Source organism: Salmo trutta, chromosome 13 (genome assembly GCF_901001165.1).
Source record: "Salmo trutta chromosome 13, fSalTru1.1, whole genome shotgun sequence".
Classification (NCBI taxonomy): Eukaryota; Metazoa; Chordata; class Actinopteri; order Salmoniformes; family Salmonidae; genus Salmo; species Salmo trutta.
The window spans coordinates 65,322,653-65,348,721 of record NC_042969.1 but is presented as its reverse complement, the minus strand read 5'-3'; the positions used below and the strand labels follow the sequence as shown (position 1 = coordinate 65,348,721).

The 26,069-nt window shown below is 43.4% G+C and overlaps 1 protein-coding gene across 9 annotated transcripts in view; it reads right to left on the bottom strand.

Annotated features, from left to right (window-relative positions):
* Positions 1-823: 823 nt before the first annotated feature.
* LOC115206338 (uncharacterized) overlaps positions 824-26,069 on the bottom strand; it is a 38,964-nt gene continuing 13,718 nt past the window's right edge. The window contains exons 1-20 of one of the 9 annotated variants that reach the window (XM_029773158.1): positions 19,875-19,920; positions 18,877-18,925; positions 18,673-18,695; positions 18,510-18,584; positions 8,395-8,551; positions 7,908-7,967; positions 7,645-7,816; positions 7,497-7,533; positions 7,275-7,386; positions 6,889-7,076; positions 6,458-6,529; positions 5,935-6,091; positions 5,448-5,507; positions 5,185-5,356; positions 5,037-5,073; positions 2,670-4,926; positions 1,540-2,504; positions 1,356-1,421; positions 1,177-1,252; positions 824-1,053 (exon numbers count right to left, since the gene is read on the bottom strand). In XM_029773158.1, coding sequence (XP_029629018.1) covers positions 842-1,053; positions 1,177-1,252; positions 1,356-1,421; positions 1,540-2,504; positions 2,670-4,926; positions 5,037-5,073; positions 5,185-5,356; positions 5,448-5,507; positions 5,935-6,091; positions 6,458-6,529; positions 6,889-7,076; positions 7,275-7,386; positions 7,497-7,533; positions 7,645-7,816; positions 7,908-7,967; positions 8,395-8,551; positions 18,510-18,557 — 4,848 coding nt within the window. In that variant the 5' untranslated portion in view covers positions 18,558-18,584; positions 18,673-18,695; positions 18,877-18,925; positions 19,875-19,920 and the 3' untranslated portion in view covers positions 824-841. Of the gene's footprint in view, positions 1,054-1,176; positions 1,253-1,355; positions 1,422-1,539; positions 2,505-2,669; positions 4,927-5,036; positions 5,074-5,184; positions 5,357-5,447; positions 5,508-5,934; positions 6,092-6,457; positions 6,530-6,888; positions 7,077-7,274; positions 7,387-7,496; positions 7,534-7,644; positions 7,817-7,907; positions 7,968-8,394; positions 8,552-18,509; positions 18,585-18,672; positions 18,795-18,876; positions 18,971-19,874; positions 19,921-26,069 lie in introns of those variants that run through there. The other 8 variants (XM_029773164.1, XM_029773159.1, XM_029773160.1 and 5 more) reach the window with 8 other exon arrangements.

Here is a 26,069-nt window from a genome sequence, read left to right as displayed (position 1 = left end):
ATAGTGCTCTTATGCACAGGTACATGTTTTTTGTTTTGGCAATGTATCTCTTCAGTCTATTTTTCATCCCTTGCTGCTGCTTGAATGGACTTCTTTCCCTCTCTCACTTCCTTGGCTGCTCTCTCAAGAACCTCAAGGGGGCTAGACCCCTGCTTGTTTTATATTTGTATACACAGGGAATGATGATGTCTGCTCTGAAACAATATAAATCTTGAGTTCATATACGTGATGCATTGCAAAAATACTTTGCATATTATAAATAAAACGGACAAAATGTAACCATTTGTATGGGGTATGGTGGCCATTGGCAAACATTTAGACTATAGCCCCCACAGCTCATCTAGGGGTGGCTCAACTGACCCTTTGGCTCAACTTACCCCACTCTCCCCTAACCTATATTTACATTGGCGCAGCCAGGTTTTATACATAGCCCCCTCTGTATCAGTACTGGATGGGGTTGGCACGGCAACAGGGCCTGGGGCTGAGGCTGTGTTCTATCTGTTAGCTGAGCCGATGTTTCTTTCCCTGATGTAACACCAACATCCACTCTACCTGTCATTCACAGTTTGCCTTCACATGCTCTCAGCAACACAACACAAGTATTGATTTCCACTCAAATTACATAAACAAGGATAACAAAAATAATATATGTTATTATCACAAACTGGAAAGATGCTGTGAAATGAGTTGTTTTACAGTGTTGAAATGTGTTGTTTCATTACCACGGGAATAGTGAAAGAGTTGAACTACACTTAAATGAACAGTTGATAAGGCTGTGATATCATCACTCATCTTTAGATAAGGAGCTAAAAACAACACAAGATAAATGCAAAAACATGTTTTATTGTAGGACTGTAAGCAGAGGGACTGGTAACAGGAGTTGAGGTGATGCCTTAAAAAGTTGTGCAGGCACAGCTCTCACTCCATTAGAGGGAAATAATCCACTATTTTTCTTGCGGGAGAAGCAAAAGATCCTAGCAAAGGTATTGAAGATGCGCTGGAGGAGAGATGGTTTCTTCCTTTTCTCATCTGCAGCCACTGCACCTGAACAGACTACAGAGAACAGGAGACATCACATGACCTAATCACTACATTACAATAGTATTTATTTAGGGAAATAGCCTCATTTTGAACACAGATGGATACTTTGACAGAAAACAATATTACAACTCTTACCATCAGAACCAAGGGGAGCCACTCTGCTGTTACATGGTTTCTTTCCCTCTATTTCTCCTTTGTTCTTAGAGGATTTCTGTGAATAAAACAAACCAAACAATGTAAATGACACTCGCCTGTTACATTACATGTGGCCTTAATATTCCCCAAGAAAATAAGAGTCAAATAAAGCCCTTCACCTTCTTTTCGTTTTTCCCCTTTCCTGTTGTCTCGGGTCCTGTCTCCACCGCCTCTTCATTCACCTTCTTGGTTTGAGAATGAAAGCAGCAAGAAACAGATAGGAGTCAATGCATCACAATCAAACACTCCCAATAACTAAATGACCTACTGATTCTTGGTTCAGGTATCTGACTCTCTCCTTACCTGTGAGAAGGCACTCTGTACAGCCCTGAGTAGACACTGGTTGGTCTCCAGTGACTGGTCGGCCATGTGGTGGTCTGTCTCCAAACCACCATAGTCTTTAAAGACCTCTGATCTGACACTGGTTTTCTCTGAGCAAGCATCGTCTTCAAAAATCTCTGATCTGACACTGGTCTTCTCTGAGCCAGTGTCGTCTTCAGCCGTCTCTGCTGGAGCCTCCAGGGCTTCCCTGTTGTCTAGGAGCTCCTCAGAGACAGTGCTGTCACTCCCACTTCCAGAGCTCCTGGCCTCCCACTTCCAGAGCTCAGCGTGATCACAAATGCTGCATGCGATGGTCTCAGCCATGCATTGAATGGCAATCTCACAACTTTTGTGCATTTGGGCACTGTTTGCCTCTGTTTCTAGTGATAGTCTATCAGCAGAAGCCTCCACAATGGCGGCCACTGCATCATCACCCCTAAACTGAATGCTCTCCTGTTGGCTGAATACAACGACAATGCCGGCCATATACTTCAGAACATGCCGTATGTTGTCGAAGAGCATCGACTGGAGCTGGAAAGGAGCCTTCACACTCCCAGCTGGGAGTGATTCCATGAATGTCAGGTGACCCATGATCCCCTGCACAATGTCTCTGAGGGTCTCTGAGTTGATAAAAGTCACCCCGTGGGCCAAGCGTGGCTGAATGTCCTCCTTAGCCAGGCTCTCTTCCTGCAGGATGGAGGGAGCTTTCTCCAGCAAGTCCTGCCTGGCCTCCCGGCTATATGGAGAAGCAATTCTCACTTCCTCCACCTTTTGGGCAGGGGCTCCCAATGCTGCCTTGGCTGAGCTGGAGGGCCCAGACAGTACGGAGTGGCTGAAGATCCTCTCCAGCTGATGTGAGGGTTGGTCCACCACTGGAGTGGGACTCCCTACACAGCACTCCTCATTGGTGACTTCAGGGACCTTGGCCTTAGCCCCAGAATCCAATCCTAAGAAAACAGGGTTTGAAGCTAAAAAGGTATTTGTTTATATTTAGCACTATGAAGTATATGCCCAGACAGCAAATCTGGCCTACGTCTCCAAAGTTACAACTTGGTATTACAGTCCAGAATTGGGACATGTAATATGTGAAACAGCTTATAAATGTAGCTTACCTTTCTGGATGATGTCCCTGACTTTTTTAGGGTTGTCTTCCACCCTGGTGCTCAGGACCTGGCAGATGGCCCCTACTGCCTCCCAGTGGTCCTGGTTTAAAGAGCTGGAGGAGTGCATGTCCAGAGAGCTCTCCCTCACCAGAGAGCCCCACACCCCACACGACAAGGTGTTGTCGCTATGCAGTGACTCATCACTGGATGAGGTTGCCAAGTTGTCATTCAACCATAGTGCTTCTTCTGGTGGGGTGTGTGGCAGGCCCAATAAGTTTTCCACCAGATCCTTCATTGCCCGCTCTATGATAAAATAGGTCAGGTCCGTGAAGAACTTTTTGGAGAGCCTGGGGTTGGCCGCCATTTCTTTGAGAACAGGCTCCGACCTGCTTTTTCGGCATGCTGGCACCCGGCCCATCTTGGTGTCCAGGAGCAACTGGTACACCCGGCAGATCATCTCTTTAGAAAATAAATAGATCTTACCCCGGAAGATCCTGTTACAAAGCCTACTTGAGGACAGGATCTGTCCCAGGGACGTAGCTGCAGGATTGTACAACCCGCAATCATCTGCACTGATACTGTCAGCATAGACCAGCCTGACAATGACATCAAAGATGTTATCGGCTGTAACGCCTGCATCTCTGTCTAAGTTCTGGCTTCTTCTGCCACTGCTGTTACTGTCAAGCTCAGACCTGCCTAAAATGGGACTGATGGGAGGCTGTGTATCGTCCATTTTCTTAGCAGGGCTGCTGCACCTGATGATAGGGGGGGACTCCTCACTGAAGGCTTCATGGGAGTCCCTTCCCTTAGCCCTCCCCAGCTCTGCTTCAATAATAGTGGACGAGATTGGGCTGACCTGAGGCTGAGCCCTCATGACCTCCAGCTCGCAGGCCACATCTCCCACTAAGGTGTGGCTCAGGCACTGTACCAGCAGGGGGTAGCCATCGATGTTGGGGTCCAGGAGCTCCTGCATGCCCTCATCCTCTTTAATAATTGTGTCGTGGGCTGTATAGTAATTTCTTAGGATAACCATGACAATGTTACAGGCCACTATCACTTTGTCAACCAACGACTCAGCAGCGATGCAGGTCTTATCCCAGTGAAGGGCACCACTCTGGTCAATGAAAATTCCAATGACCACCCTGACCAGCTCCAGTTCCTTCTCTTTGGAGAGGAACTCCCTTTGGCTCACCAATCCAGATGTGAAGAGGGCATGGTCCATGACTGTCTGAGTTATGGTGTCCTGTAGAGTGTGCAGGGTTGAGGCCCTTCCCTCTGAGGGCGTGGTAGCCGGGCTGTAGTCCATGTTCTGGAACAACGGAGTGCTTGTGATGTTGTCCAAGGTGTCCTCACTTATGGCTGAGCCAATGTGCTCAACCATCCATCCCTGCTCTGTCCATCCTTGAGATGGCGTGAAGCTTGGAAGAGCATCAGGGACTTCAACTCTCTCAAATATGAGACCTCCCATCTTCCTGGTTGCCATTCTCTCCTCTGGGAAGCTATTTACAGCACCAGAGAAGGAAAGATCCTTGCTTGCTGCATCCTTTATCTCCTGACAAACGTTGACTGCCAACTCTGATATGTTGAAACTTGATGCTCCAGAAATTCTGCAGTCACCCCCTGAAGTTAGAACATGGAGCTTCTCCTTGGCTTTCTTACATGCGCTCCAGAACATCATGGAGGACATCATGGACATTCTGGATACCAAGTAATCAGTGACAGAGGTGTAAAGGCCTTGAAGGGACAAAGCCCCAGGGGAGGATGGTCCAGCTTCATCACTCTCCATGAAGAGCTGGACATTGTGCAGAATCACAGCCACAGTCATAGATGCCCTATTCTGGAGCTCATCCTCCATGTCTGAGGGGAGTGTTGGGAGATGCCGGCCCATAAGCCTACACCTAGGCTCCAAGTTAAGCTTCAGCAGCAGGTGGAACTTTTTAGCGATTATCCTAAGAACCCCTCTGACCTGTTTTTTACCTGACCCTTGGGAGGAGGGGGGAGGCAACCCTGGGCTTCCCCTCCTGAACCTAGGAGTGAAACATACAATATCCTTATCTGCACTTCCCTGGGTAGGGCTGGTGTTACTAGAGGTATCAGATTCCCCAAGGGACACTGATGAGAGAGGTCGTTCATCTTGCCCAATGCAGACGTCATCTATGGACGTCTGGTACAAGGCTATGGCCGGGAGAACCACCTCATTGACTACAATGACCACCCAGTCAATAGCCTTCACTGACCGTTCCTGTAGGTCGTCTATGGTCATGTTCTTAGGAAGAGAAACGTAAAGCAACAACATAAGTGACATCCTTTCTAAGTAGTTTGATATCAAAATATGTTTTGTCAAGATGACAGTGTACAAGGAAAAAATATATTTACCCTTTTTCTAAGCACTTTCTTAATCAACCTCTGCTGACTGGAATACACAAACAATACAATTCCTTGGTTAGTAGACTGACCACAAAAACACAAGGATTCTATTTCTTCTATTGGACAATAAATGGTTCATAGCAAGAGCAGGACTCACGGGTGTAACGTCAGGTATTCAGCTACTGGGATTATGTCCTCTCCGGACAATGGACGTGACATAGCCATGAGAGAGGTGACATCATTCTTCTCTAGGCTCACTGGGTTACCCTGGGACGAAGAGGAATAGCCCCTTTCCCCACCCTCAGGTGTCAGGTGGTGGCCTGGTGGCTCTGAAGCAGAACATGGTCATATTCATAAAAATACCAGCAAATCAGGCTATCCCATAGGAAAGAATGTTGATCTATCTACTGTGTCACCCACCGGTAGTCTTTAGCGTTGTGACTGTTACTGAAGCGATGCGTTTGATAGGTGGAAGAACGTCTACATAAAGAGAAGAAAAGAGATGTGAATGGTGGATCCATACAGGATAGAATCTTTAAGAATTCTACCAACAAAATGTGTTAAAGAATCCCCTGCCAAGGGCACTGTGGGACTCATTTTCAGCGTGTGTGTTGTTTGTTTATGTCTGGCTGGCCCCATGTAGTCTAGCTCCCCCCCTTGTGTGAGAGATATCACCACCTCCAGCTCGTGGCTTCAGCCAATCAGACTATCCCCATGTACATCCCCATGTTCATATTTTTCCTGTGTGGGAATTAAGTTCCCTGTGTGTGTTAACTCTTGTTCTGCCTTATTCCGTCTGCCCGGGGCGGTGTCAGTGGGTCACAAACCAGTAAAATACTTATGAGTCGGATTGTTCTCTTTCAAAATGTAACCATTTGGAAGACTGGAATTCCTGACCAGTACTCACTGTAACTAGTGTTGGCTGACAGAGGGGGTAGCGCTGAGCAGACTCCAGCAGTCCTCTGCCCTCTAACCTTGGCTGCCTCAGCTGTCCCCCTCAACTCCCTCCCTGCCTTTGCCTTGCAGCTCGGTCTGGGGCCACATGGAGGCTTTGGCACAAAGCCCTGAGAATAACAACAACAGTAAGAAAACCATATCACCATAGTTACCAACACTTTCACCAAAGACATGATAATACCAAGTGACAAGAGGCTCTAACCATAGAATTAGAATTAGAACTCACATTTTGTCATGGGTTCTAACTTAGCCCTGGGCTACTATTTCAAACAAAACTGTATGTGTGTGGGGCTTAGGCTTAGTCCCATATATATCATAAGCATATCCCTGACAGCACTGTCCTTTTAACCAAAGAACCAATCTAAATGGACGTGGGATTATCCCATGGAGATTAGAAGAAGCATGAAGGTTAGAGGTTCAGGGGGTTGGGGGTGCAGGGGGTTGTTCTTTGTGGGCCGCTGCCTCTCACACACCACATCTGGAACCCCAGCTGAAAGTTTCAGTTCACTGAGTCCAGGGTCTGGGGAGGGAGTACACTGGAGCGCCTGGGAGGTCAAACGGGTCTCAGTCTTGAGTAGAGGAAATCATTTATAATCAATCCATATGAAGCTACAGTACATGAGTGCTTATAATGATCCTAATTGTCCCACAACAGGGCAAGAGACATTACTGCACATTAACAACATTTTATAGTTAATAATCAAGTTAGTGAGACTTGAGCTTTGTTCTCTGTAAATTCTTAGGTTTAGAGTTTTCCTCCATTTCATCTAAGTTGATTACAGTCGCCCTGTGGGCTGCGTGGCTGAATGTGCTCCTTAGCCAGGATATCACCCTGCAGGATGGAGGGAGTCTTCTCCAGCAAGTCCTGCCTGGCCTCTGGGCCATATGGAAACGCAATTCTCACCTCCTCCACCTTATAGGCAGGGGCTCCCAATGCCACCTTGGCTGAGGTGGAGGGCCCAGCTAGTAGGGAGTGGCTGAAGATCCTCTCCAACTGACATGATGGTTGGTCTACCACCAGAGTGGGACTCCCTACACAGCCCTCCTCATTGGTGACCTCAGGAACCTTGGCTCTCGCCCCAGAATCCAATCCTAAGAAAACATAGTCACACTTAAAACTGTTTTGAAGCTAAAATGTTCTTTGTTTATGCTCAGCACTATGGAGTATCTTCTCAGACAGTAAATGTATTATGGCCCAAATCTGGCCTACGTCTCCAAAAGTTACAGCTTGGTATTACAGTCCAGAATTGGGACATGTAATATGTGAAACAGCTTATAAATATAGCCTGCCTTTCTGGATGATGTCCCTGGCATTTTTAGGGTTATAGCAGGTCTTCTGGAGGATGTCTTGCACCCTCGTAATCAGGACCTGGCAGATGGCTCCTACTGCCTCCTGGTGGTCCTGTTGTAGGGAGGTGAAAAAAACGCAAATTACATCCTTTCTAAGTAGTTGGATGTTAAAATATGTTTTGGCAAGATGATAGACAGTGTACAAGGAAAAAATATATTTACCCTTTTTCTAAGCACTTTCTTAATCAACCTCTGCTGACTGGAATACACAAACAATACAATTCCTTGGTTAGTAGACTGACCACAAAAACACAAGGATTCTATTTCTTCTATTGGACAATAAATGGTTCATAGCAAGAGCAGGACTCACGGGTGTAACGTCAGGTATTCAGCTACTGGGATTATGTCCTCTCCGGACAATGGACGTGACATAGCCATGAGAGAGGTGACATCATTCTTCTCTAGGCTCACTGGGTTACCCTGGGACGAAGAGGAATAGCCCCTTTCCCCACCCTCAGGTGTCAGGTGGTGGCCTGGTGGCTCTGAAGCAGAACATGGTCATATTCATAAAAATACCAGCAAATCAGGCTATCCCATAGGAAAGAATGTTGATCTATCTACTGTGTCACCCACCGGTAGTCTTTAGCGTTGTGACTGTTACTGAAGCGATGCGTTTGATAGGTGGAAGAACGTCTACATAAAGAGAAGAAAAGAGATGTGAATGGTGGATCCATACAGGATAGAATCTTTAAGAATTCTACCAACAAAATGTGTTAAAGAATCCCCTGCCAAGGGCGCTGTGGGACTCATTTTCAGCGTGTGTGTTGTTTGTTTATGTCTGGCTGGCCCCATGTAGTCTAGCTCCCCCCCTTGTGTGAGAGATATCACCACCTCCAGCTCGTGGCTTCAGCCAATCAGACTATCCCCATGTACATCCCCATGTTCATATTTTTCCTGTGTGGGAATTAAGTTCCCTGTGTGTGTTAACTCTTGTTCTGCCTTATTCCGTCTGTCCGGGGCGGTGTCAGTGGGTCACAAACCAGTAAAATACTTATGAGTCGGATTGTTCTCTTTCAAAATGTAACCATTTGGAAGACTGGAATTCCTGACCAGTACTCACTGTAACTAGTGTTGGCTGACAGAGGGGGTAGCGCTGAGCAGACTCCAGCAGTCCTCTGCCCTCTAACCTTGGTTGCCTCAGCTGTCCCCCTCAACTCCCTCCCTGCCTTTGCCTTGCAGCACTGTCTGGGGCCACATGGAGGCTTTGGCACAAAGCCCTGAGAATAACAACAACAGTAAGAAAATCATATCACCATAGTTACCAACACTTTCACCAAAGACATGATAATACCAAGTGACAAGAGGCTCTAACCATAGAATTAGAATTAGAACTCACATTTTGTCATGGGTTCTAACTTAGCCCTGGGCTACTATTTTAAACAAAACTGTATGTGGGTGGGGCTTAGGCTTAGTCCCATATATATCATTAGCATATAATTGTATAGAAACCTATTATGGTAACTGTCTTATTATATATTATATATTTTTTTATGACACCTAGGGGCCTGCTGTTGGTTCACCTTTTAGAACAACATAAAGGGTTATGAGTAAAGAAGGCATCAGTTGAGCTAATTAGGACAGGTATTTGAAGCCTGATAGGAACTGGAAGATGCCATGTAGAGCAACATGGGCATATCCATTATGCTGATTCTGTTGGAAAACGTTTCTTAAACGGAAGCAAACGCAACGAAACAAGGAGGAACCTACCTGAATGTATCCAATAGAAACTCTAGTTTTTGTTGCAAAACGCAACTGTTTGGACTAATGATTACAACCCAGTTTTCTACCGTTTCATTCGGATTTTATTTACCTGGTACTTTATCTTTTTTTTTTTACCTTTTGGGATTTTACATTTTCGCCACACATATCACTTGGAACCTGTTGAACCTCATCTGGATTACAAAGTTTTTTTGACCAGTTACCAACCTGAAATCTGTGTGACAAATTATGAAAAATTAATTTGTGAGTAATACATATAATTTAACTGCAACAGTTAGACCTACTCTCACGTCTCAATGGAAACGCGTATGCAACCAACATGTATTTTGGCGTCTATAGAAGTGGCTTTTTACATTTTTGGAACCGCCACTGCATTAGTAAAAAACTGTCTTGACACCGGTACGGTATCAAATGGAATTGGGCAATGCAACGCTCTGTTTCGATTGAAGTGAATAAAAATATTCCCCTGCTAATGTTAGGACTGCATTGGAGGAAAATAGAACTGGAACATTGGAATGCAATGTGCTTGGAATACGGTGAGAGAGGCCCAGCCTATTTAACACATTGCATATTGAAACTGTGGAATATTGAAAAATGGAATTGCTGTGAAGAGAGGCTTCGTGCGCAATAGCCTATTGAATGATGCAAAGATACTTAGAACTTTGTGAAATTGCCATTAAGTGGTTTAATGCATAATATTTGAATGCATCGCATATTGTCGAATTGCTGAACTATGGAATTGCCGTGAAGTAGTGGAAATACTGAATGAGTTGCATATTGGAACCTTGTTGAATCATGCAGTGAATATTGTGGCTTCATTTTGAATGTACAATATTGCATATTGGAACTTTGAATTGTGGACATGGTGGAATTGGTTGTGGAGTGGATTGTGCTAGGAGTGCTGTGGAATGTGTCTTCATGTCAGTCTGTCGGATCATGTGAAAATTGAATGTTGGAAGACTGCTGTCTGTTGATCGTTGTGGAACAGATTGCTTTCTATGGATTCACGCGAACTGTGAAATAATAGACATTATATCGCTCTGAATTGCTATTGGAAACACTAAAGTGAAGTGGAAGTTTGTTTGTAGAAATATGGAGAAGATCTTGGGCGCTTTTAATGCGCAAAATGAATAGAAGGACCATAGAGATCCTATTAAATTACTAGAGGGGCATATGCCATACACCCTCAAAGCCCAATAATGGGGCGAAAATGGCAGCCATCTCGGTCAGGGAGAAATCGAAAACCAGTATATTTGGAATGAATGGCAGTAAAGGCATAGGTGAGGCGTTTCCTGCTTTTACCTATGCAGGAAAATACAAGTAAGGCATGTGATGTATCAGAAATTGTGTAATGGAATTATAGTCAACCTAAAATATTGTCATATAATTACAAATACAGTTTATACAGGTATTATACACATTTTCTGTATAAATAGCCTCTAAAATATATGTAAACAGACCATAAATGTCTCAGATTTTGTTTTCTTGGAAAGCTGTGAGTGCTGTTAGGATACAATATCAGTACTGTTAGGATACAATTCAGTTGATGATAGGAATTAGACAAGTTGTAAATGCAACAGCATTTACAACTTGTCTAATTCCTATCATCAACTGATTGGAGCCAGTGTATGGCTGTGGATTGACTGCATTGTTTGAATGGAATGTTGGCAGTTTATTAGAAAAAATTATGGAATCATTTCTCTAAAACTGTCTGGCTAGCTAGCGAACACACATACAGTGCAGATAAATTCTTCACATTCATTGTTTTACACTATCTTATAACAGCATTGACAAACCATGGTAGACCAACTCCCTGACCAACATGGCTGACATTTGGACCGTCAAAGGAAAGTTCATGTCCATTTTAATTCCTAATTCTATGGGATGGACAAGCTCTGCATAAGGTGAAACTTTAACTCAAGTCATGATTGCCAACAGGTTGTTCATGAAGTTGAAATGTGGAAACAGTTTGCTAAATTTTTTATGCACATTGTTTGTGTGCAAACTTAAACTTTGAAATTGCATCATTGAAACTGAATCGCAAATATGTATCTGAAAGATAGGACGGCAAAACTGACAAAGCATCATCAATACATCAACTACTGTGTGAGGAGAACAAGGAGCATGATGGTCATTCCAAGTGGTATCTGCCTAGCTTGACTTAGTCAAGCAGAAGGAGTTTTACCAGTAGAAGGTCATCTGCTACTTCTATCTCTGACCTAAAACCTCAAGCTGAAGCTGAACGCACATCTCTCGTGGCATGTGCCACTAACATAAAGGAAAAAAATGCACTGGGAAAGGAGCAAGATGAATTGCTAGCTAGAAAAAAATAAGTTGGCATTGGAAACCAAAATTGCAGCCACAGCAGCAAAAATCAAGGTATTGGAGAAACCAAGGAAATGAGACAAGGAAAGGGATCAAGAAATACATAAAGGAAACAAAGATGCCAGAAACATCAGCTCACAAGCTAACCTGACCAAACATTTCCACACCACATCCAAAATCCACATTTCCTGTTTTCTCTGCTTAGAAGATCATGGAACCAAGTCATGCCCAGAGATGCACATTGAAAGTAAAGACTACAAGAAAACAGATGGAGAAGATACAGAGACAAAAGAAACATCAGCGACTGAGCAGTGCTCTGGTCTCACTGGAGACACCACCTGGTCATACTGGGGCCGGTGACAGTCCTGACATTCACACTCTACCTTTCCAGTCCAGGTGAAGGCGTCACACTCAAACACGGTTGTCCACAAACATGCTTTTCTTCAATAGTAAGCTCTGCAAGTTTATGTACAGAACCTTTACAGAAACTGAATGAGCCAGATGTGTTTGGTAATGACAGAATGGTTACTGATCTTAACAAGCCCCCCATGACTCTCCTGAGAGGGGGGAGAGAAAAGGAAAGGTCCCTAGTTTCCAAACAGAATTAAACAGGGTTCATGACTGGAGTAATAACAACTACCTCACACTCAACATCAACAAAACAAAATAACTGCTCATTGATTTATGGAGGAAGGCAGACCCAGTGAGCCAGTGAGTCCTGAGTGGTGAACAGGTAGAGAGAGTGGGGAGTTTTAAGTACCTGAGAACCATCATGGACAGCACACTCTTAATGACAAAACATCAACAAATTCCAGCAACAACTGTACCTCCTGCGCAGACTGAGACAACTGAATGTCAACAGCCGGATACTCTCCAACTACTACACCTGTCATACAGAGAGTGTGATGATTTTCTGGTTCCTAGCCTGGTGTGGGGGGCTCTCAGTGGCTAACAAGGTTATTCTCAGGCTGGACTGTGAACCTTGGGTCCAATCTCTGTGGGCTGCAGTGCAGGGGGCTTGAGGCCCTCTATGATGACCCCACACACAATCTTGCCCAATGTTTTGAGCTGCTGCCCTCTGGAAATATACTGCTCAAAAAAATAAAGGGAACACTTAAACAACACATCCTAGATCTCAATGAAAGAAATAATCTTATTAAATACTTTTTTCTTTACATAGTTGAATGTGCTGACAACAAAATCACACAAAAATAATCAATGGAAATCCAATTTATCAACCCATGGAGGTCTGGATTTGGAGTCACACTCAAAATTAAAGTGGAAAACCACACTACAGGCTGATCCAACTTTGATGTAATTTCCTTAAAACAAGTCAAAATGAGGCTCAGTAGTGTGTGTGGCCTCCACGTGCCTGTATGACCTCCCTACAACGCCTGGGCATGCTCCTGATGAGGTGGCGGATGGTCTCCTGAGGGATCTCCTCCCAGACCTGGACTAAAGCATCCGCCAACTCTTGGACAGTCTGTGGTGCAACGTGGCGTTGGTGGATGGAGCGAGACATGATGTCCCAGATGTGCTCAATTGGATTGAGGTCTGGGAAACGGGCGGGCCAGTCCATAGCATCAATGCCTTCCTCTTGCAGGAACTGCTGACACACTCCAGCCACATGAGGTCTAGCATTGTCTTGCATTAGGAGGAACCCAGGGCCAACCGCACCAGAATATGGTCTCACAAGGGGTCTGAGGATCTCATCTCGGTACCTAATGGCAGTCAGGCTACCTCTGGTGAGCACATGGAGGGCTGTGCGGCCCCCCAAAGAAATGCCACCCCACACCATGACTGACCCACCGCCAAACCGGTCATGCTGGAGGATGTTGCAGGCAGCAGAACGTTCTCCACGGCGTCTCCAGACTCTGTCACATCTGTCACATGTGCTCAGTGTGAACCTGCTTTCATCTGTGAAGAGCACAGGGCGCCAGTGGCGAATTTGCCAATCTTGGTGTTCTCTGGCAAATGCCAAACGTCCTGCACGGTGTTGGGCTGTAAGCACAACCCCCACCTGTGGACGTCGGGCCCTCATACCACCCTCATGGAGTCTGTTTCTGACCGTTTGAGCAGACACATGCACATTTGTGGCCTGCTGGAGGTCATTTTGCAGGGCTCTGGCAGTGCTTCTCCTGCTCCTCCTTGCACAAAAGCGGAGGTAGCGGTCCTGCTGCTGGGTTGTTGCCCTCCTACGGCCTCCTCCACGTCTCCTGATGTACTGGCCTGTCTCCTGGTAGCGCCTCCATGCTCTGGACACTACGCTGACAGACACAGCAAACCTTCTTGCCTCAGCTTGAATTGATGTGCCATCCTGGATGAGCTGCACTACCTGAGCCACTTGTGTGGGTTGTAGACTCCGTCTCATGCTACCACTAGAGTGAAAGCACCGCCAGCATTCAAAAGTGACCAAAACATCAGCCAGGAAGCATAGGAACTGACAAGTGGTCTGTGGTCCCCACCTGCAAAACCACTCCTTTATTGGGGGTGTCTTGCTAATTGCCTATAATTTACACCTGTTGTCTATTCCATTTGCACAACAGCATGTGAAATGTATTGTCAATCAGTGTTGCTTCCTAAGTGGACAGTTTGATTTCACAGAAGTGTGATTGACTTGGAGTTACATTGTGTTGTTTAAGTGTTCCCTTTATTTTTTTGAGCAGTGTAGATAAGGTCTCACTGTTCAGCAAGAGAAGGAGCAGGGCAAGTTTCACTCTGGCTGCCATCAGACTGCTGAACAGTGGGACATAGGACAGATGCAGGCCCAATACACGGTCGGACTTTAGGCCGCAGAGACTTTGAATATGTATGACTTGTGTACTAACTTTACAGTTTTCTGTACTAAAGTGTGTTGTGTTTGTGTATTTTTATGCTGACTTCACAAAATGAATTTCCTTGTAAATGGACAATAAAATATATCATATCGTAGTGGAGACAAAGTGCAGTGTCCAAGCTGTTTTGACCTACATTACTGAGGCAGAAGAAACCAAGGACATATCCTTGGACAACGAGCACCCTCCCACTGACAGTGCCCTGGGACTTCAAAGGTGCATGGAAAACATGCAGAAAACAGAGTCACAACCTCTACCTGTAAATTCAATGTTTGCTGCAAACAGTGACAGTGTGAGTGAAATCAGAGAACCATCAGTGGTCAAACTGCAGAGACAAGGTAACCTTGAAGTGACCAATCCTACAGATTAAGGTTTTACAGAAGAGGTCTTCTTGAAATGTAAAGGTTGGAGCAGTGGTTCAGTCTCCCTCAAGGAGGTTGAAGAGAAACGTCTGAATCCTCCAGTTAAACTCACCTCACTCAACACAGACAACACTGAAATCAACAAGAACCCACCTCTACAGCTGGATAAGGGATTGAAAGAAACACTGAACACAGTTCAACTCAACAGTTCAACTCAAGAAACAAACCAGGGCCTGGTTTCCTGGTTCTAATGATGAACTTAGCATTAAGATGCTTTTGGGAAACTGGCCCCAGGACAGTCAGTAAACCAAAGCACACACACTGACAGTGGAGACAGTGGCACCTCTACAGTAAAGAAAAAAAAAGTGACTGTCAGAAGGGACAGCACAACGAACAAAACAAATCCTAAAGTAAAACAAGGGACTACTTAGAATAGGATGAAGAGCAATGAAAGATGGAAGAAGATGGAAATGCTAGATGAGTTGACCCATTCTGTTACCAAAGAACACAACTAGACTTACTACAACTTTGAATCACTTGACTGAAAAAAACCCTGTTAAGACTGACCAACAACAACGACTTACTGACCTGACAAACCAGTTCCAGTCTTAACCATTCAGCTCAAGAACACACATACTTGCACCACAGGCGGCCAGTGGCACCTTCACTGGGGAGGACTGGTTCATAGTAATGGTTGGAATGGAATAAATGGAATGGTATTGAACATATCAAACACATGGTTTGATACCATTCCATTAACTGCATTCCAGCCATTATTATGAGCAGTCCTCCCTTCAGCAGCCTCCTGTGACTTGCACCTGTTTACATGAAGATCAACACATGCACACACACATGAGAGACACTCATCATGGACTCAAGTTTTGTGTATTATGTTTATGATGTCATTTTCTTTTTGGCTCTATTGAACTTACGGTGTTTATTGTTTCGCCTCATGCCGTAATAATAATGGGGCCGGTATGTAAGAGACATTTTGTGTATAGAAAATAAAATGTATGGGAATTGTTTGGTTGACTGATGATTGGATAGAAATACAGTTGAAGTTGGAAGTTTACAAACACCTTAGGCAAATACATTTAAACTCAGTTTTTCACAATTCCTGACATTTAATCCTAGTAAGAATTCCCTGTCTTAGGTCAGTTAGGATCACCACTTTATTTTAAGAATGTGAAATGTCAGAATAATAGTAGAGAGAAGGATTTATTTTGGCTTTCATGTCTTTCATCACATTCCCAGTGGGTCAGAAGTTTACATACACTCAATTAGTATTTGGTAGCATTGCCTTTAAATTGTTTAACTTGGGTCAAACGTTTCAGGTAGCCTTCCACAAGCTTCCCACAATAAGTTGGGTGAAGTTTGGCCCATTCCTCCTGACAGAGCTGGTGTAACTGAGTCAGGTTTTATAGGCCTCCTTGCTCACACACACTTTTTCAGTTCTGCCCACACATTTTCTATGGGACTGAGGTCAGGGCTTTGTGATGGCCACGCCAATACCTTGACTTTGTTGTCCTTAAGCCATTTTGCCACAACTTTGGAAGTATGCTTGGGGTCTTGTCCATTTGGAAGACCCATTTGCAACCAAGCTTTAACTTCCTGACTGATGTCTTGAGATGTTGCTTCAATATATCCACATCATTTTCCTGCCTCATGATACCATCTATTTTGTGAAGTGCACCAGTCGCTCCTGCAGCAAAGCACCCCCACAACATGATGCTGCCACCCCCGTGCATCACGGTTGGGATGGTGTTCCCCCTTTTTCCTCCAAACATGACCCTGGTCATTATGGCCAAACAGTTCAATTTTTGTTTCATCAGACGGGAGGACATTTCTCCAAAAAGTACGATCTTTGTCCCCATGTGCAGTTGCAAACTGTAGTCTGGCTTTTTAATGGCGGTTTTGGAGCAGTGGCTTCTTCCTTGCTGAGCGGCCTTTCAGGTTATGTCGACTCCTATTACTGTGGATATAGATACTTTTGTACCTGTTTCCTCCAGCATCTTCACAAGGTCCTTTGCTGTTGTTCTGGGATTGATTTGCACTGCGTGGTCCCATGGTGTTTATACTTGCGTACTATTGTTTGTACAGAACGTGTGTCACGATTGTCGTATGAAGGAGCGGTCCAAAGCGCAGCGTGTGTGTCGTTCCACATCTTTATTTAACTGTGAAACTATGCAAGACATACAATAAACTAATAAACAAAAACAACAAACCGTGACGAAGAGGTGCAACATACACTAACTCAAAATAATCTCCCACAAAGCCAACTGGGAAAAACGTCTACTTAAATATGATCCCCAATTAGAGACAACGATGACCTCTAATTGGAGATCATCCCCCCCCAAAAAACATAGAAAAACAGAAACTAGAACATAACAACATAGAACATTTTAACTAGACAAAACACGTCACGCCCTGACCTACTCTACCATAGAAAATAAAAGCTTCTATGGTCAGGACGTGACAACGTGGTACCTTTAGGCTTTTGGAAATTGCTCCCCAGGATGAACCAGACTTGTGGAGGTCTACAATTTTTTTTCTGAGGTCTTGGCTGATTTCTTTTGATTTTCCCATGATGTCAAGCAAAGAGGCACTGAGTTTGAAAGTAGGCTTTGAAATACATCCACAGGTACACCTCCAATTGACTCAAATGATGTCAATTAGCCTATCAGAAGCTTCTAAAGCCATGACATCATTTTCTGGAATTTTCCAAGCTGTTTCAAGGCCCAGTAAACTTAGTGTAATTAAACTTCTGACTCACTGGAATTGTGATACAGTGAATTATAAGTGAAATAATCTGTCTGTAAACAATTGTTGGAAAAATTACTTGTGTCATGCACAAAGTAGATGTCCTAACCGACTTGCCAAAACTATAGTCTGTTAAGAAGACATTTGTAGAGTGGTTGAAAAACTAGTTTTAATGACTCCAACCTAAGTGTATGGTAACTTCCGACTTCAACTGTATATACTTAAAATATAAATACTTCTTGTGCATAGAATTGTATGGAAACTGTCTTATTATGGTTAATACAGGTGTCTGCCAAAAATAAAGGCAACACTAACATGAAGTGTCTTTATAGTACATTGTGCCACAATGAGCCAGAACAGCTTCAATGCTCCTTGGCATAGATTCTACAAATGTGTGTAACTCTATTGGAGGGATGCGACAACATTCTTCCACAATAAATTCCATCATTGGATGTTTTGTTTGTTGTGGAAAACGCTGTCTCAGGCGCCACTCCAGAATCTCCCATAAGTGTTAAACTGGGTTGAGATCTGGTGACAGAGGGCCATGGCATATGGTTTACATCGTTTTCATGCTCATCAAACAATTTAGTGACCACTCGTGCCCTGTGGATGGAGGAATTGTCATCCTATGGGGGCACAGCCATGGTAGCCAAAATAATGGCCTGCCCAGCGTTTTATACATGACCCCAAGCATGATGGGATGTTAATTGTTTAATTAACTCAGGAGCCACAAGTGTGTGGAAACATCAGCTTTCAATACACCTTCATTTACTCAAGTGTTTCTGTGATTTTGGCAGGTACCTGTATGTTAATGGAAATCTTTTTATTTTTTATTATGACATCTAGTGTGACTTGTTGTTGGTTCACCTGTTAGAATAGCATAACCTCATCTGGATTACAATGCTTTTTTTTTACCATTTACCAACCTGGATCAGTGTGACAATGGACAATTAACTTGTGAGTAATAAATAATTGAACAGCAACTTTCAAGTCTCTCAAGCTGTATTTTGCCTTTTAGAGTTTGCTTTTATTTTTAGAACTGCCACTACACATACTCCATCCATATGAAGTTACATGAGTGCTTATAACATCGTAATTGTCCCACAACAGGGCAAGATACATTACAGCACATGAAGCAACCTTTGACAGTTAATAAATAAGTTAGTGAGACTTACTTTGAGCTTGGGCCTCTGTAATTTGTTAGAGTTACAGTTTTCCTCCATTTCTGCAGCAGTTTATCCAAGCAAGACCTGTAAAACAAACCCGGCGAAATGATATAGAGGAATCAACAAAACACAAAGCAGGGGTAGAATGGGCGCCATATTTTGTATTACTTACACAGAAGTGCATCATCCTTGGTCCTTTCCAAAGCACAGAAAAAGCAATTCAGCTTTTGCCTGCCATGTCTACAAAATTAAACTAAACTACAACTGGCATTACATGAAGGTTGCTTCATAGAATTAGGAATTATAATACAAATGAATAAGATCTCTGTTGCATTATAATAATATGTTGCATTATGACGTTTAATGTCTGACATACTTGCGTCACGTACAACTCCGCATCAAGACCACGCCCCTCACCCACCTACCTACGGAGGAAATGAATGCCTTTTTAATCACATATTAAATCTATTAACCATATTATTATCAACAGAAATAGCTCTATATTTTCAAACCCTAAGAAATAAATGGAAGTTATGTTCCATGTCTAAAACGTTGTAAAATCATTTAAAGTGACGTGTAAACTATTTCAGATCTCTTTACAAATCGATCAGGTACGGGTCAGCACAGTGGTAGCAGCGTTGATGATTAGGTTCTTTTTTAATGCCCAGTCATAGCGCTGCTCTCCATAGTGCTGACACATGCTTGTTCTGCCAGCCTACAGTACTTTGTAAGAATCGTGAATGACCCCACAAGAAAAGCTCCCTCACTGGAAAATATTATTTGAATTTTAGCTCAGTCCAAGATTTCACACTCGGGCTATAGCTTTATTACGGCTACGGCTATTTCTAGTTCTGCGTCGCACAAGTCAAAACACAAACATCGCTTAGTTTCAACTACTGACTTTCTCACATTTCCCAGTTGATGCATTTTTTTATTGTTTTCAAGCCAACACATATTTAACAGGAACATTCAGGTGCCATAAGAGGTGGCTTGGCGTTGCATAGCCTACCTGTTGAATCTCCACACGGAGTCTAATCCAAAGTAAATTCGAAATACTCATAGTAGGACAACCTTTATTTTTTTTATCAGGGAGTCATACTGAAACCAATTAGTATTTTACAGATTAGCCCTGAATTACAGAAAGGGACAGAAATACATACATCAAAATAGAAATAGGCTACGAAATGCATGCAGAAAGAAAACACCGTCATAAGAAAGCAAACACATTGAAATTACGTGGAAACGACGTTAATTCAACCAGTGTGCCTAGTGGGAAGGTACTTAATAATCGGTTTTCTGATCAAATTTAAGAAGATTTTGAAGATTGTTCCGCAAATAATATTATGGTTGGAAAAAAACTAAAAGTTGATTTACCCAACTCAGTGGAGACCGAAGGAATTTCCAGTTAGCCATCCCTGAAACCGGGTGTGGAAGTTCCGGTGGCAATTTTAGCATGTAAATGTTGGTGGGGGGGAAAAAAATATGGTTTTGATGCATGCCTGGAAAGCCACTACACAACACGAAACAATGCATTACTTCCACTATAACCGCGACAAACGATGCCCACGAACTGTTAGGGGCCGACATAAAGCTGTTCCAACAGCAGAGCTTTATTTTCAGAACCATGTTCTATGATGACATTTCTCTAAAACAGTCTATAGGCTACATGTGCACCACCAAGTCAGAACACTAGGCTAAATTATGAGGGGGAATATACCAAATTATTAGGGTGAGGCACATGGGCTACTAACAGCTTACTACACAACATACACTGTATTACTTTCTTAGCTACAGTATACAGATCTCCATGGAATATTACATCATTTATGCAGCAGCATACATTACATTTTTGGACTCAACTTATTGTGCTGTACTGTGCTTATTGTGCTGGATTTATGGTGCTTTCAAAACAACTGGGAACTCTGAAAGAGGCCTGAGTTCTCGACTTGGAATTCCGAGTTGGATGACCGTTCAAAACATATTTTCCCAGTCGGAGCTTGTTTTTTTCTAGTTCCTAGTTGTCTTGAACTCACTGAACTCTGAGATTTCCGAGTTTCCAGTTGTTTTGAACAAGGCAGAAGTCATGCTGGATTGACAGCATGGCCAATGTTTTCAACCTTTTCTGGCCCATGGTGTTGCATGTGAATGTTTCTCCTTTTAAGCTTGGAAAAGAGACCATTAAATCCACACTTTGACCACACACCCTCTCCACTGAATACCAGGCTAGTGATTGATTCCTTCCAAACCCCTATTTATTGAATTTGAGATTTCAAACTTGTTGTGTAATGTTTATGTCCAATGGCCGATGAGCACCGATATGTTTTATCTATAATTTCTCTTCATATGACAAGGATTGAAAAGGATTTGCAAGTAGATTGTCAACTTGATTCATGATGATGACTGCTAGCTAAGATTTTCGTCTAGAATGTCATTGTATGCTGTAGCATTAAGAACCATGAAAAACAGCCCCTGACCATTATTCCTCCTCCACCAAACTTTACAGTTGGCACTATGCATTGGGGCAGGTAGCAATCTTCTAGCATCTGCCAAACCCAGATTCGCCCGCTGGACTGCCAGATGGTGAAGTGTGATTCATCACTACAGAGAACGCGTTTCCACTGCTCCAGAGTCCAATGGCGGCAAGCTTAACGCCATTCCAGCTGACGCTTGGCATTGCGCATTGTGATCTTAGGCTTGTGTGCGACTGCTCGGCCATGGATACCCCTTTCATGAAGCTTCTGACGAACAGTTCTTATGCTGATGTTGCTTCCAGAGGCAGTTTGGAACTCAGTAGTGAGCGTTGCAACCAAGGAAAGACGATTTTTACACGCTACTCTCTTCAGCACTCGGCGGTCCCGTTCGGTGACCTTGTGTTACCTACCACTTCGCGGCTGAGCCGTTGTTGCATCTAGATGTTTCCACTTCACAATAACAGCACATACAGTCAACCGGGGCATCTTTAGCAGGGCATAAATTTGATGAACTGACTTGTTGGAAAGGTGGTATCATATGACGGTGCCACGCTGGAAGTCACTGAGCTCTTCAGTAAGGCCATTCTACTGCCAATGTTTGTCAATGGAGATTGCATGGCTGTGTGCTCGATTTTCTACACCTGTCAGCAACGGGTGTGGCTGAAATAGCTGAAACCACTAATGTCCACATACTTTTGTATATATAGTGTATATACTTGCTAAATATCATCATCGCAATGGCTTGTCTTGCACATCAAGGTCAAGGTAGCCTACACCGACTCAGTCTACTCAACTAGCTAGCTTAATAACTAAAAATGATTACAGTATGGACATTTCCCTCCATAAGCGAGGCATTTTATGTCACAATGTCCATTCAGGCCCAACTGTCCTGTGCACGTTCCCTGTCTTAACCGGTTAGCCACACGTTTACGTTGATCATGATACATTTTTTAATACTTAGATTATTACTGCCCTTAACCTATTGTTGGTTAAGGGCTTGTAAGTAAGCATTCACGGTAAGGTCTCCTGTTGTATTCGGCACATGTGACATTTTTGTTGTTGGTGCTGACATCTTCAGGACAGGAATACCGGTTTACTTAACGGAGGAATAAACACACATGTTCATCATTGGTGTCTTAACCAGAACGGGGGAAAATGCACTTTATTTATTTTCGCACATGCGCAGTCATACATCTCTCATAGGGCATGACTGTACCAGTGTAAGAACACAACTCAACAACATATTAGTCCACATGCCAACACCCCCACTTGCTCTTATACTGTACAAGTCGTATTCAACCTAACTTTATCAACACATTTAGCTTACAGTTATTCATCTCACAAATGTCAGTTTATATTCCAAACATGTAACCCAAGAATTTTTCATTTTTGAACTTCGTTACAGGTTTAGTCAAAACATCTGCAGCCATGTCTGCCGTTGGACAATATTCAATACTTATTTTACCATCACTGAGTGCAGATCGAATGAAATGATATCTGATGTCGACATGTTTACATCTCTGACGACACACTGGGTTCTTTGACAGAGCAATTGCACCTTGGTTATCTTCAAAGATTGTTACTGGTGTATATTGGCACTCACTATCCATCTCGCCCAATAACTGTACAAGGTACAAACTTTCTTGTGTAGTAGCAGCCAGTGCCATGTACTCTGCTTCACATGTAGATAAAGCTACTGTTGGCTGCTTCTTAGACCTCCATGAAATGACAGGTCCACATTTAGTTAAACTAAAACAATACCCTGTTATGCTTCGTCTGTCACTTTGATCTGCTGCCCAATCAGCATCACTATATGCTATGAGGTTGAGTTTTTCCACCCCCTTTTTGTAACACAACTCCTGATTCATTGTTCCCTTTAAGTACCTCAACACATGTTTAGCTGCTATCCAGTGTTGCTCTTTTGGTTCTGATAGGTATTGTGACAGCTTGCTGACAATCCAACTGATATCCGGTCTTGTACATGTCATCACATATATCAAGCTGCCTATCACTTCACGATACCTTTTTGAATCAATAAGTTCACCATCACCATCAAAGTTTGGTTTTTGTTCACATGGTGTTGACCTTGTTTTACAGTCTGACATACCAAACCTTTCCAGTATCTTGGTTATATACCTTGTTTGGTTCATCGTTATTTTCCCTTCACTTTGTGTAAAATCAATGCCTAGGAAATGTCCAAGCCTCCCAAGATCTTTCATCTTACATTTTTCACGTAACATTTCTTTTACACTTGTGAGTGAGTCACTATCACTAGCAGCGATAATTAGATCATCGACCCAAATTATCAAAATGATCCTTTCTGTTGCAGTTTGTTTGTTATAAACACAGTGATCAGCTGGGTTCTGTGTAAAACCATTTTCACTAAGGTGATCATGCAACATTTTGTTCCAGTTCCTTCCTGACTGTTTCAGGCCGTACAGTGACTTGTTCAGTTTGCAGACTAGTTGCTCACCTGTATCTGACCTGACTTCAAAACCCTCTGGTTGCTCCATGTACACTTCACAGTCAATAGGAGCATGTAGATATGCTGTTTTGACATCCATCTGATGTAACTCTAAGTCATACTGAGCTGCTAGCTGCATCAAACAGCGTACTGATGTCATATTTGCAGTTGGAGAAAAAGTCTCCTTATAGTCTATTCCTGCCACTTGACTATACCCCTTTGCAACATATCTTGCCTTGTATGTCTCAGTCTCATCTGAATTGTTTTTGACCGCATAGACCCACCTGCCCCCCACTGCATTTTTACCCTCTGGCAGTGTGGTTAATGTGAATGTATCATTTTCCCTAAGGGAATCCATCTCCTCCTTCATAGCAGTAGCCCAAATCTCTGATTTTGGTGAAATCATTGCTTCTTTGAAGGTTTGTGGTGCATTGCACATTACTCTGTAGCAGTAGTCAACACTAGGTGGTATCTGGTCATCACATTTCACTTTACACTCATAGTCTTTTAAGTACTGGGGTTTCTTCCTCGCTCTGTCTGGATAGCGTGGACTCTGACCATCTGATGTCTCAATTTGCACATCTTGTGTCTCTTCTGAGTTTTGATCTGCCATCTTGGCTTTCGGCATGGGGTTTTCAAATCTCTCCCCATGAAGATCATCACTGATTTCCAAATCTGTCTGAGTTTGGTGTTCGACTACACCTTTTGTAACACACTTGACTAATCTGTTTTTAAGAACTTTCCCAGTGTCTGGGTAGTAGACTAGGTATGCTGGACTATTTTTATCATACCCGACAAAAATACCCTTTTCACATCTTGAGTCTAACTTTTTCTTGTTCTGTCTATATGCATAGCAAACAGATCCAAATTCTTTCATCTTTGAAAGATCAGGCTTTCTCCCAGTAAACATGTAGTGTGGAGTCTGTCCTACACGCTTATTGTAACACCTATTGCGAATTACTGCAGCAGTCATTACAGCATATGTCCACAAGTTCTTTGGTAGGTTGCTTTCAAGTAGCATGCATCTTGCCATTTCGAACAATGTTCTCCAATTTCTCTCAGCCGTCCCATTTTGATGGGGTGAGTAAGGGGCTGAAGTTTCATGTCTTATGGCGTTCTTACTGAGCAGTGACTGGAACTCTTTGGCTGTGAATTCTGTGCCATTATCTGACCTGACACACTTTATTTTCCCATAAGGGGCCACATCAGCAATAAACTTCTCAGTAGCTTTTACAGTATCACTCTTTGCTTTTAGGAAATACACAAAAACTGCCCCTGAATAATCATCCGTAAATGCTAGAGTATATCTGAACCCATCTTTCGCCTCTGGCTCAATAGGGCCAGCCAAATCAGTGTGCACAAGCTCAAGAGCCGCTTTTGCTTTTTCATCAGGCTCTCTGTTTCTGCTCTGAACAAATTTTCCCTGAGTGCAGATTTCACAGTTGAGGGTAGATTTGTCAATCTTACCTGTGATTTTCATTCCCTCTGTCACATTTTCTAACTTTGACACATCCTCAAAATTACAGTGGCCAAGAATTTTGTGCCATGTGTGAATATCATAGCACCCATGACATCCATCATCATATTCATCACTTACAGTGTTAAGATAGTAAAGTCTATCGTACTCCTCGATGTCAAAAGTGGTACCGTTCTTGTGGATGAGCTTGTTACACCCCTGTCGAAATTTGACTGAAGCTCCGTTGGCTGTCGCTGCTTTAACAGAGAAAATGTCCTGTGGAAACGACGGCACGTACAGCGCCTTCATCAGCGTTGTTTTTACCCGACGACCCGTGTTGTCTCTCAGGTAAACCTCCGCTGCACCTCTCCTCTCCGCGACACCATTCGTTCTTGTTCCGTCAGCCAGCTCCACGGAATGTTTTTCCGGTTTGAAAGTCTCGTCAAACTCCTTAAACTTCCCGATGTCCGTGACTATATGTGACGTTGCTCCCGTATCAACCATCAGCCCTTTCTGTTTCAGTCCACTAACCTGACAGTCACTTATTCTGAATGCAAATGAGTGGCTTTCAGCATCTGTTGCTTGTTTCACATTGTCTCTTCTTTTTCGTCTGCAATTTGCGTCAGTATGAGTGGAGCTCTTGCAAAAACTACACCACTTTCTCCGTTCTTTGCGCTCTCCAGTAACGGTACATTCCCGGGCCTTGTGCCCTTTCTGGCCACAGTTGAAGCAGGTTATCTCGGTCCCTTTATCTCTCCCTCTTGGCCAGCTAACTTTAATGTTACTTGCCTTCATCACGTTGTCGTCAGTGGAAATGGCGCTAAACTTCTCGGTGCTTTCATAGCTCCTCAACTTGGTTTTGAACTCGCCAAAAGTTGTCGGCTCGTCACTCTGCGTTATGTGGATGGCAAACGGCTTAAATGATTCGGGCAAACCTTTCAGAATCATTGCAATCAACAGCCCGTCACTTAAAGTCTCTTCAGCATTTCTCAGTGCTGTAATAGCCGTCTCAGCACGAATGATATAGTCCGTAACACTTTCGTCAGCGGCTTTCTGAAGAGAAGTTAGTTCAGTGTAGAGGCTAATCACACGTGGCTTCCCTTTACCTGCATAATGTTCCCTCAATATCTTCAACGCTTTTCTCCCATCATCTGCTGCTTCTCTCATTATCAGGGAAA